At 42.2% G+C, this 12,087-nt stretch overlaps 1 protein-coding gene across 1 annotated transcript; it reads right to left on the reverse strand.

The window, feature by feature from the left end:
- Positions 1-1,693: 1,693 nt before the first annotated feature.
- Positions 1,694-6,619, reverse strand: LOC138969567 (uncharacterized). Its single transcript, XM_070342406.1, has 3 exons — positions 6,238-6,619; positions 4,444-4,665; positions 1,694-3,073 (listed from the first exon to the last, which is right to left on the reverse strand). Exons 1-3 carry the CDS (start codon positions 6,456-6,458, stop codon positions 2,905-2,907), a joined length of 612 nt encoding a protein of 203 aa, XP_070198507.1. The 5' UTR covers positions 6,459-6,619; the 3' UTR covers positions 1,694-2,904.
- Between the last annotated feature and the right edge of the window lie 5,468 nt (positions 6,620-12,087).

Below are 12,087 nucleotides of genomic sequence, written 5' to 3' on the forward strand. Positions count from 1 at the left end.
TGGTGGGCTAACCAAGACAAGCCGCCTGGGGTCATGTTGTGGTCACGTGATTTTTGGTTCACTGTGACGTCGGTTCACTGTGACGTCACAGTGTTTGTTTTGGTTCAACCAGCATGGTGTTCATGCATACATGTGTAAAAGTGATAACTGGGTCCGGAAGAATGCCTCGTAGGTGTGCAGCCGCAAACTGCAAAAACACGCAAACAACAAGCGGCATTTCCTTCCACAGATTTCCTACCAAAAACCTAAGTTTGTTATCGAAATGGGAGATGTTTCCACAGCTAAAGCGTGCGCATTTAAAAGTGTCTGGCAAAAGCAGGTTCATTTGCAGTGAACATTTCGTGCAAACCGACTTCATCAACTTTGAGCAAAACAGGTTGGGGTTTCAACCGAAAAGAGTATTGTCGCGATTGGCAGTACCCTCCGTTCAAAGCTGCTTGAAGGTCAGTGTACTTTGATTGTAGATGTAGTAGATGTTTTTTGTTTTGACCATGCACCCACATGATATTGGTGCGCAGCAAATGTGAATTGGTGCAGATTAGTGTGTCTTGGTCCGGCTATTACTGCTGGATTACAAAGATGATGTATTGACGTCGAAGCGCCACAGGCAACACTGTTGCATAACGGTCTGAGCTGAGCTGTGGAAAATGGGGGCTGGGCAGGAACAAGAGCGGGTGGGGGTGATAGGGGTGGGGGGTGGCGCGGCAGATTAAGAGTAACACGTTGTCAGTTTTTTGTGTGGAGACATTACACAATATATGTGCCAAGCGTGGGGTAAATATGATCGCAAACTCCAAATGTAAATCCATGACATTGACAGTGTTTGCTTGAATTATAATTCACTATGTATAAAATATCTAGTGTACGCGTGCAGTTTTTGCTACTGAAAGACGAGAGCTGTGAGAATCGTGCATGTGATTTGTCTGCATTGACTGAGACACGTAAAACCAGCTTATGTGTTGACACTTACGCATGGATACACACATGATAATATCCATACGTCTTTCAGTGGGTATTTCAATTTTCAATGTTCTGAATAGGTCAATAGACAATACCAGACCAAGCATACTTTCAAATCAAATTATCATTAGACTAAGTGTCTTTCTTCTTTTACTTCCAGAGGAAAAGGGAACTGTCACGATTCCCAACGGCAAACGATGAGAACAAAAGGACACTCCATAACAAGCCCTGCTGTACTTGCCGCTGTCACGAAAAACCGCCAGTCATCAAAATATTTGCCTGTGTACAGACAGTCAACCCACAGCAATGTGAAAGGTGTACGTACACACACACACACACACACATTGATACACACACACACACACACACACACATGTACACACACACAAACACAGACACAGACACACACACACACACACACACACACACACACATGCGCGCTAAATATAGAATTTCATGTTTTTATTATCAGCATGAAAGTTGCAAAGGATGAAGTGTTCTTTCTGTTTTAAAGAGTCACAAACTGATGATAAGGTACACCCAGCACCTCTTGTTCACATGAAAAAGGTTGATTTCTGCCAGCAGACGGATCCTGAAGAACCCAAAGGAAACCGACAACCGCTAGCAGTGCATGAACATCTTTTCAAAGTTATGGAGGAAGAGCCCGTCAGCGAGTCAGACGAGGAGGAGGGAATGGTGACAGACCGAGAAAACGAGGACTGGGAACTCAGTAACCAATCCGAGGAGAGCTGTGACATAACTGGAAGGTACAAGCTTTTGTCATGAATCTTCTGTCGCTGTTTCTTAGTTGAACATGGGGAAATGCCCAATGTCCCGTTTCACGCTTAATCACGAATTTCGCTATATCTCATGTACATTGTTGTAAACATTCCCACCCCCCACGAAAGAAAAAAAAAAGATAAAAAGAAAGAAAAGGGAATTTATGCAACAGATCATGTCCGTATGTGATTGTGATGTATACTATTTCTATGTCGTCTGCTCCTGAAGCAGACAATGTTGTTTTGGAGCAACCCGGATGACACGGGGTGGGGTAAAACAGAGGATGATGGGTACATTATAAATATAGCCCACAATCATCCTGACTGTAAACAGTGACAGCCGAAATATTAGCTGAGTTTTTGAGGAGTAGAAAAGCGACAATAATCCCGGCGAGTATCATTGTTTTTTAAGCTTTTCTGTTTTGATATCGTACCACTATCATGGGCTTTCAATTGAAGTGAAAAACTTCATGAGAGTGGTAGTTATAGTGTGAAAAACCTTCCTGTACTACTCTGCAACAGTTCTGACCTACTTTGGAAGCGTGGGTATTTGTTCCTTCTGTCAAGATGGTTGAACGTGCTACAGTTTTGTTTGTCGGACACTCGCATGCACGAAGACTTGGGGAATTCCACAAATAACCTCTGCTTTCAGTTTCAATGATCTCTCCCTTATGAGTATGTTTCTGAGTCATAAATTCACTATCTGATGCAAAAGTTTTGACAGACCTGAGTTTAGTGGAACTCCCACTCTATGTCCTAAAAAAGATATGTAACAAAATCAAATCTTAGAAATTAGAAAAATATATAATAGTGAGGGTAAATTTCTAAAGGTTTAACTTCAAGCAGTTCATTTAACCAAGAAAGGTAGTGAACGTTGTAACACAAGAGGGGGGGGGGGGGTATATTTAATGTACCCGTTATACATTCATACCGATGCATATCACCACAAACAGTTATTTCTTGAGTCAAATTCATCGATTTAATTTGTATTTCTATTTGCGGGGTACAGGCTATGCTGACCGGCTCACAGAGTATCTGATGCGGGAGTACACCAACAGCCCCAGGAACCTGGAACTAAGTTTGTGGGATCATGTGGACCATGTACCAGACCACCTGGCATCCCAGTACCATCGTCCCACCATGCAGGAAGCTGTTCAACACAGGGTCACACGATTCCCTCCAGCTGGGGGAGTTTGAACCCCACTCTTCCTCCGTCTGGGAAAGTGTCCCTGATCGTTTTCACGGCACAAGCTGGTAGAGGCACCCTGATGCTTTTGCCTAGAAAACCCCAACACCATCGCACCAGCTGCCTGTAGGCGACATATCTGTATTTCCTGCGAAAGCAAGAAAGAAACAAGTGGTGTAAAGCAATCCCAGAATAACATTGAACGCACTGCATTTTTGTCACAAATATAATATAGGCAAATATTTAAAATCTATATATCAATAACCCGTAGCAGGGGCGGACCTAGGGGGGGGGGGGGGGGGGTTCCTGGGTGCCCGGACCCCCCCCCCCCCCCCCATCCGTTTTTTTTTTTTATTATTATTTTTTTTTTTTAGTAAAAAAATAAAGGGCTTGTGCTTTCCTTCCTTCCAAATGCAACATGCTTGAAACTGACGAAAAACTCAAAGGAGAGGCCTCCGATTGACCTAAAAAAATAAAATTCCTTCAGCATCTGGGGGGCGAAGCCCCCCAGGGCTTTGCCCCTGGACCCCACCGGGGCCTCAGCGGCCCCTGGACCCCTGCTCCAAATTGGAACCCCCCCCCCCCCTTATCCACAACTAGGTCCGCCCCTGCGTAGCAAGAAAATAGATTACAATTTCATACGAAAATCGTATAGAAAGCGTGTGGAGCGATTCCTTGAAAATGATTGCTGAGATCTTCATGAAACTTTGCATCTAAAACCTTCCAGAAGATGTCTTCCTTTTTTTCGATAAATGTCAGGCGGAAACCTCCTTTTCTTCATCCATAAAAATAAAGATATGACATGTTCACTTTAGAAATTTGTGTTGGAATCTGTTATGTAGGTATACTGTATGCAGGCAGTTATCGGACTATGACCAATGTCCGCCAAGTTCTATTACTGTAGGCTTTCACCAACGATCATCAGCTACACACCCATTTTAAGCAATGAGGTACATTTCCCATGTCAAAACTTAAGAAAAATTAACAAGCTCTAATCATACTGATAATTATGTGGATAGGGTGGATTAATGTATTAGTTAATTATTTGTCAGGGGAGTTACAATTTTGTTCGTCATTTTTTTTAATCGGAGTACACCTGTCGTGGGGAGTAACTTTCTCACGTATGAGTAGAGTAACATATTCGTACGAATTTTTTACTCCGGAGTAAAAATCTCGTAGGATTAATATCGTGCTACACCGGCAAGTAAGAAGTGTACATACTGAAGAATCCCACATCAATTAAATTGTATCTTGAAAAGTTTGTGGGTGGGTGTTCAGTCTTACAATAGGTTTTGTATTTATTTCACACAAATGCTATTGTTTCCCAGTTGCTGTTATTTTCCACTGTTAATGTTTATAATGAAGATTTAATTAGATTCGATGTATTTGTGTCTAGTTTACGTATCCGATCTGTTTATTTGTGTAATACAATGTACTACGTATTTCACTCTCTTGTCAGTGTAAGAATATGCAAATATATCCGAATGATAATCTTCTGATTTGTGTTGTGTTACATACTCATGCAGATCGAAGTTTAGACGCCCGTAGTCCTGCTTGTACGCATAGTATGCGGTCTCCAGGCAGTAGATGTCCAGACACACGGTACGAAAGCCAGGATGTGCTGTGATGCAGCCTACCTGCTCTTCCAGGCCTTCTACCTTCTGTTTGATTTGTCTGACGTCGTGGCAACACACACACTCAACAGAAGTTGGCATCCGGCAGCAATGTCCGCACTGACACCTGAAACAGTAGATCACTCTGTAATCATAACAGCATGCCCCGTTCACATAGGAGACACACAAAAAAACCCGGGTGATTCTTATGTATGCACAAAACTTACCATGCTTTACAGAAACAACACGAACAGTACCATTAGTCGCGGTTTCACAATGCATGCAGTGTTAGTACCCTTCGAGTGAATCTAACAGGGTCGCTTTTTAACACTGACCACACATCGTGACTGACCTGGCCACTGTAAAACAGAAACAATGTCCTGTCTCCTCAAGGTGTTTGAAAATACTCCTGCACTGTCTTTTGAACAGTGTCCCATGTTGCGAAACAAAACAGACCAAACATCAATCAAAAGAAGGGAACTGTTGTGTATGCATTTTTGGATATTTCTGAGAAAGCTTCTTTTGTTAAAACGACTAGCGGTATCACTCCATCACACGATAAACGATCACATTCACAGAATTCGATTTCAGCCTGCTTCTGTTGGAGCCTGGGGAACATAGCCACTACACAATGGTCGCCTCATCACGGGTATCGCGCGTGCGCACACACACACACACACAGAGACACACACCCACACACACACACACGCACAAACAAATTAATCTTTGTTCATCACTGAATTATTTATTTTCAGATCTACGATAGATCTTCCTAGTTTTTCTGTTGAAATCGGGCACACGCCATTATGCCCCCCTCCCCACACACACACACACATCCTCCTATTCAACAGAACGAAGATTGTTTTGAAGAGTTCTTCAAAAACATACCGCTTCACTCAAGATTAAATTCTGCACTGATTTATAAAAAAAAAACACACACGCTTTGTCTGCATCATTCACAACAATCCTTGGTATCGTCCCAGAATTGCCTTTCGTTCATTTTCAATGCCTACTCGAAATGTCCTTCTACCTTTGAAAAAACTATTTCCCAACCTCCCTACTGACCAAACAACATCTCTGGCACGATTTCCTTCCTAAAATAAATACACAAAATCACCACTTTTAGACCATAACTCATGTCCTTCCGTCGTTTTACAAATCGTATCATGGCAGATCTAAAATACATAAAAAGGTTACAGGGGAATAGGCACATGTATTAAAGGCAATATTCCTGAGATAGATCTCTGAATATTGAAATCACCGCCGCCATTTCAGAAAGCTCCCTTTTACTGTTTTGTGGTTCCATGCATTACCTAAAACGAAACACTGTGTCTTACTGTCACGAATCAGTGAAAATATCATCAACATCAATGTCATTCTGTACGAGAAAATGGCATTACGCAATTTGACTTACTATCAACATGTTTTGTTGTGTAAACGGAAAAAAAACCGTGCTTAGAATTCCCAGAGGGGAAAGAGATCGTCAAGTGTAGGCAACACTGCAGATACATTTATTCTGAACTGTCAGTCCCAAGTAAAATATCCAAGTGGTAAGAAAACAAGACGCTTGAAAAGCTCAGCTTAGCATAATCTTGTCATGCTAACATACCAACAGAAGCACAAGAACTGATGAGTGGAAAACGCACATGACTTTTGATCTAGCATGCAGAAGATAGCGACAACAATAGTAATCACATACCAGTCAGTGTTGCCGATTCTGCATGCTGGCTCTGTTACGAGCAGCGTCTTGTGGCCTTCTTTCCTCGTCTTTCTTCCGTTGTTCAAACTGGTAGGAAGAACGATAGCCTGGCTCAAACGTGGTCCGTCGTACTCCTCCTCTTCCTCGCTGCTGTAAATACTGTGAGTGGCCATCTTGTTCGAGCAGTGTGTGACGTAGTAAACACGTGTGCAAAAGGTCATGAGCCAAGACTGCGCGCGCGGTGGAACAATTCGGAACAGCAAAAAAAGGTTTCAAAGTATACTTTTGGGGCTTCTGTGTTCATTTTTACACATACAATTGTGGTTAATGAATTAAAAGTGTCAACGTATCAAAAGTGACCCTAAACCTTGGACTTTTCCTTTAAGGAGCAACGGAGGTAGTATCTTAGGGTCTTGTTTCAGTGATAACGATCAACTCAGGAGGGAAAAAACAAGAGAGGAAAAAAGAAACCACATCAACCGCAGAAAAATACAGAATCACTGTGACACATGTACCATTATTTACAAACAAATGCCACAGCAAGCTTTCTTTGGACGACTGTCGTTGTCTCAAAACTCACATTCTACCTTCTGTCCGAAAGAATCTAATCTTACGTTGTACTGCCTTGAAAGAAAATACCAACAAAGACAAGAAAGCTGTTGCAAGGTAAGCTTACCAAACGTTACATAGCGAATCATGATAGTGCGTAAACAGCAAACAGTACAATCAAAGAGAGAATCGAGTCTGGAATGAAACGCGATACAGATCTAGCATTCAAAAACTGTCTTTCAAGTTCAAGGAAGTTGTTGCAAGGTAAGACTTACTAAATTGCACAGACAAAACTATGTCAGTGCATGTTTTGAATCTGAGCAAAAAATCGTGATCATTTTGACTTTGAGAACAGATTCATTCCGTTTCCTTATATCTGCATGTTCAAGTAAATGATGGACAGTTTTTTTCGGGCAGAGTAAACTTAACTTGAGACTCTACTGCAAGTCTTGAAATTCACATAAATCGAACCACGAGCAAAGACATCCAAACATTACAGGCACTTTAGATCAACTCATTTCACTAGAGGTGACTGCCTAGCACTGTGTTTGACATCCGTGTCTGCTGAAATAAAAAGAAATTAAAACAAAACGGATTAACAGTAGGTGACACGTTATCAGAGTGGGAGACACTAGATATGTCTCTGTACTTACCGGTGTAGGATCCGGTCCGGTCCCCCCTCTGAAGTAGTCCCCCGGGGGACCAATTCGTGGCAAAAACTGCTCTATAATGGTCCCCCCTTAGACATCCAGCCTCGTTTTCGACTGGTCCCCCTGGGCGATTTTGGTCCCCCCCCCCCCCCCCCCTCGCATCCAAAATAGGCCCCCTCTCGAACTGGTCCCCCTCTTTACTAACCAATGTAGAGCTATGTCAGTATTTATTTTAACTTTATTGTTATAGTGTGTGTCAACTCAGTACAAAACGTAACTCTGGATCTCTCTCACTCTCTCTCTCTCTCTCTCTCTCGCCCCCCACACTTTCTCTCCTCCCCCCATCTCTCAAACACACACACACACACACACACACACACACACACACACACATTATGCACGCACGCACGCGTGCACACTCACTGGGTGAAGTTTACAGTGTCAAATCTAAAATTTTAAAAGTGATTTAACTTCGTAGATTTGCCGTTCTATGTAGCATATACTTTTGTTTTTACATTTAGTCAAGTTATGACTAAATGTTTTAACATCGAGGGGGGAATCGAGACGAGGGTCGTGGTGTATGTGTGTGTGTGTGTGTGTGTGCGTGTGAGTGTGTGTGTGTGTGTGTGTGTGTGTGTGTGTGTGTGTGTGTGTGTGTGTGAGTGTGTGTGTGTGCGTGTGTGTAGAGCGATTCAGACCATACTACTGGACCGATCTTGATGACATTTTCTATGAGAGTTCCTGGGATTGATATCCCCGAACGTTTTTTTTCTTTTTTCGATAAATGTCTTTGATGACGTCATATCCGGCTTTTCGTGAAAGTTGAGGCGGCACTGTCACGCTCTCATTTTTCAACCAAATTGGTTGCAATTTTGGTCAAGTAGTCTTCGACAAAGGCCGGACTTCGGTATTGCATTTCAGCTTGGTGGCTTAACAATTAATTAATGACTTTGGTCATTAAAATTCTGAAAATTGTAAAAAAAATTATTTGTTTTTAAAACGATTCAAATTTACGTTCATCTTATTCTCCATTATTTTCTGATTCCAAAAACATATAAATATGTTATATTTGGATTAAAAACAAGCTCTGAAAATTAAATATATACAAATTATTATCAAAATTAAATTTTCGAAATCAATTTAAAAACATCTTATTCCTTGTCGGTTCCTGATTCCAAAAACATATAGATATGATATGTTTGGATTAAAAACACGCTCAGAAAGTTAAAACGAAGAGAGGTACAGAAAAGCGTGCTATCCTTCTCAGCGCAAGTACTACCCCGCTCTTCTTGTCAATTTCACTGCCTTTGCCGTGAGCGGTGGACTGACGATGCTACGAGTATACGGTCTTGCTGCGTTGCATTGCGTTCAGTTTCATTCTGTGAGTTCGACAGCTACTTGACTAAATGTTGTATTTTCGCCTTACGCGACTTGTTATTATTTGTTATGTCCGTCTGTCTTTATGTGTTGTATAAAGGACATGTTGGAAGAATAGGCTTTGCGTGTGTTTTTGTGTGTGTGTGTTTGTGTGTGTGTGTGCGTGTGTGTGTGTGTGTGTGTGTTTGTGTGTGTGTGTATGTGTCTGTGTATGTATATGTGTGTGTGTGTCTGTGTGTGAGTGTGTGTTTGTGTGTGTGTATGTGTGTGTGCGTATGTGTGTGTGCATGTGTGTGTAGTGTGTGTGTGAATGTGTGTGTTTGTGTATATGTGTGCGTCTGTGTATGTGTGTGTGTGTGTATGTGTTTGTGTGTGTGTGTGTGTGTGGGGGTGTGTGTGTGTATGTGTTTGTGTGTGTGTTGACTTTTTCAGCGTAAGCGTATGTGAGTGCGTGCATGTGTGTGTGTGAGGAGAGGGGGTAGAGGGGGTTGGAGTGTTAGTGTGTCTGTGGATCTGCGTGTATGTGTGTGTGTGTGTGTGTGTGTGTAGTGTGTGTGTGTATGTGTGTGTGTATGTGCGTCTGTGTGTGTGTGTGTGTATGTTTGTGTGTGTGTGTGCGTATGTGTGTGTGCGTGTGTGTGTGTTGACTGTATCAGCGTAAGCGTGCGTGAGTGCGCGCATGCGTGTGTGTGAGGAGGGGGGTAGTGGGGGTTGGAGTGTTTGTGTGTCTGTGGATCTGCGTGTATGTGTGTGTGTGTGTGTGTGTGTGTGTGTGGGTGTGTGTGTGTGTTTACATATGTGTATGCGTGTGTGTGTCTGCGTGTTTGTGTCTGTGTGTATTGTGTGCTTGCATGCCTGTGTTTGTGTGTGCCTCTGTGTGGGGGTGGGGGGATACAGTTTTAACTGTCGGGGAAGGGCTATGGATTTGGAGCACTTTGTTTTTGGGTCACGTAAGTGTAGCCTATGCGATCGTAACTTTGTCTGTCTGTGCGTGTGTGTGTGCGTGTGTGCGTGTGTATGTCTGTGGTAGAAACTTTAACATTTGACTAAACACCGAAATACTCATTTCACCTGGTTATTTTTCAAGCACCATCTTCAAAATATTGAAGCAATGATCAACATTGTGTCGGCATGTGTGTAGTTAAAGCGTGTATCCAAAGAAAACGCGTGGTGGTTTTTTTTGAAGGAGTACAAGCAGTTGACTGGTTTGTGTCGTGTGTGGTATGTAGACCAGGTCAGGTGTCAAGACCAGGTCAGGGGTCGCGCGAAGCATTGTGGTATAGATTCACTTCTGAAAAATGAGGGCGTGACAGTGCCGCCTCAACTTTCACGAAAAGCCGGATATGACGTCATCAAAGACATTTATCAAAAAAATGAAAAGAAGGTATGGGGATTTCTTACCCAGGAACTCTCATGTCAAATTTCATAAAGATCGGTCCAGTAGTTTAGTCTGAATCGCTCTACACATACACACAGACAGACACACACACACACACACACACACACACACACACACACACACACATACACACACACACAGACACACACACATACACCATGACCCTCGTCTCGATTCCCCCCTCTACGTTAAAACATTTAGTCAAAACTTGACTAAATGTAAAAAACGCTGGCGCTGGACCCGAGTACTCTTCAGACTGGCTCGCTCCCCCAGTATGAAAGTTTTTGTCTTGTGCACGTGGATTTAAAAAAAAATTATTTATTTATTTTACACAAATAAAAAAAATATTAAAGTAAAATAAAACATTAAAACGTTCATAATAAACAATAGTAAACAAGAATTAAAAAAAAAAAAAAAAAAAAAAATAGACCGCCCATGCCGGGAATCGAACCCGGATCCCTTGGATTAAAAAAAAAAAAAAAAAAAAAAAAAGTATTTATTTTACACAATTAAAAAAACTATTAGAGTAAAATAAAACATTAAAACGTTCATAATAAACAATAGTAAACAAGAATTTATTATAAAAAAAAATAAATAAAAAAAACAGACAGCCCATGCCGGGAATCGAACCCGGATCACTTTAGCCATAGTTGGAAACGCTTTCCACCAAGCCACCAATTCTATCATTCTCTAGTGAACTCAAATGCCTATACTCCTCGATCACAGTGGTACACGCACGCAAAGCACGCACGCACGCAATAAGCCTGGTGTCGCTGTCGCTGGCTGGCTGGCGGATTAGCCGAACGGCTGTTCTATCCCACCGCGAATTGCGCCCGCCGTTAAGAGTGGATTTTGTGATTTATTTGGCATTTAGGTCCCAGGTAACATTATAAAGTTGTAATACGATCAATCGGACCTATTATCAAGTTAGTGTATCAACTTTTGAACGAACTGCGCCCAGTAGTTTCCAAGCAATAAGCTGTTAAGTCGAGACAGACAGACACACACACACACAATTAAAGTCTGCAGAGAGAGAGAGGGAGGGAGGGAGGGAGGGAGAGAGAAAGATCCAAGTATGCGGTCAACACCCAGGCGAGGTCTTGTTTGATTCACCATACATTTTTTTTCTGTACATATTGAAGCAGCCAACATGAATTCAGTGGAACTAACGGTGTATTATCTAATACGGAGATTTAAGAAACGAAACGTTGGGACGTTTCGTTTTGAAGTTGTGGTAAACGTCATTATTTCGGGGGTCTCTCGCTGGAAAGGTGAAGGTCAACTGAAACGGAACGTGGAACGTCAAAACGCAGTCACGTTTTCCACCCCCAAAAAACGAACAATATTTCGTCAACTTTTGTGAGTATTTTTGCACACTAACAGTTTTATTTGTTGGCCATTTTATGCATTGCTAGATTCATCAACCCTTTCACAGTCTTTCAGCGCTGAGAATGTGTTCATTGGAGGTAGACAACTGTTGTGAACTGAAATATTTTGAAGGGTGCTGATCCTGGTACATTTATCCAACTTCATGGTGAGAAAGCAAATGGCGAAGCAGAAGTAGGTCATCGCATCGAATTTTTATTCTGGCTTCGTATGTGATCAGGTGCATGAATTGAAAAATGTGAAGCTCTTGTGCGTGCAATGCGAGTATGTCAATCCTTTATTGACTCGTGGAGTTGAAATTATGCCATGCCCAGTCAGCGGATCATATCCTGCCATGCCCGGCCTTTCATTCCGAAACGAAACGTGAATACATCTAAATCTTGTCTGCGGCCTATGCCGTCTCGTTACACGTTCCGTTTCGCGGGGTGACTCATTCACCAAACGAAACGAGCTGCAAAACGAAACGTGCTGTTTCTTAAATCTCGCTAT

Source organism: Littorina saxatilis, linkage group LG6 (assembly GCF_037325665.1).
Source record: "Littorina saxatilis isolate snail1 linkage group LG6, US_GU_Lsax_2.0, whole genome shotgun sequence".
NCBI classification, from domain to species: Eukaryota; Metazoa; Mollusca; class Gastropoda; order Littorinimorpha; family Littorinidae; genus Littorina; species Littorina saxatilis.

Bases quoted from the DNA above. Each gene is read 5' to 3' on its own strand.
- LOC138969567 (XM_070342406.1), bottom strand. From the start codon at position 6,458: ATGACCTTTTGCACACGTGTTTACTACGTCACACACTGCTCGAACAAG. The intron at 4,666-6,237 runs GTATGTGATTAC...CTACTGTTTCAG, and splicing joins AGAATCGGCAACACTGACTG to GTGTCAGTGCGGACATTGCT. The intron at 3,074-4,443 runs GTATGTAACACA...TTGCTTTCGCAG, and splicing joins CTAAACTTCGATCTGCATGA to GAAATACAGATATGTCGCCT.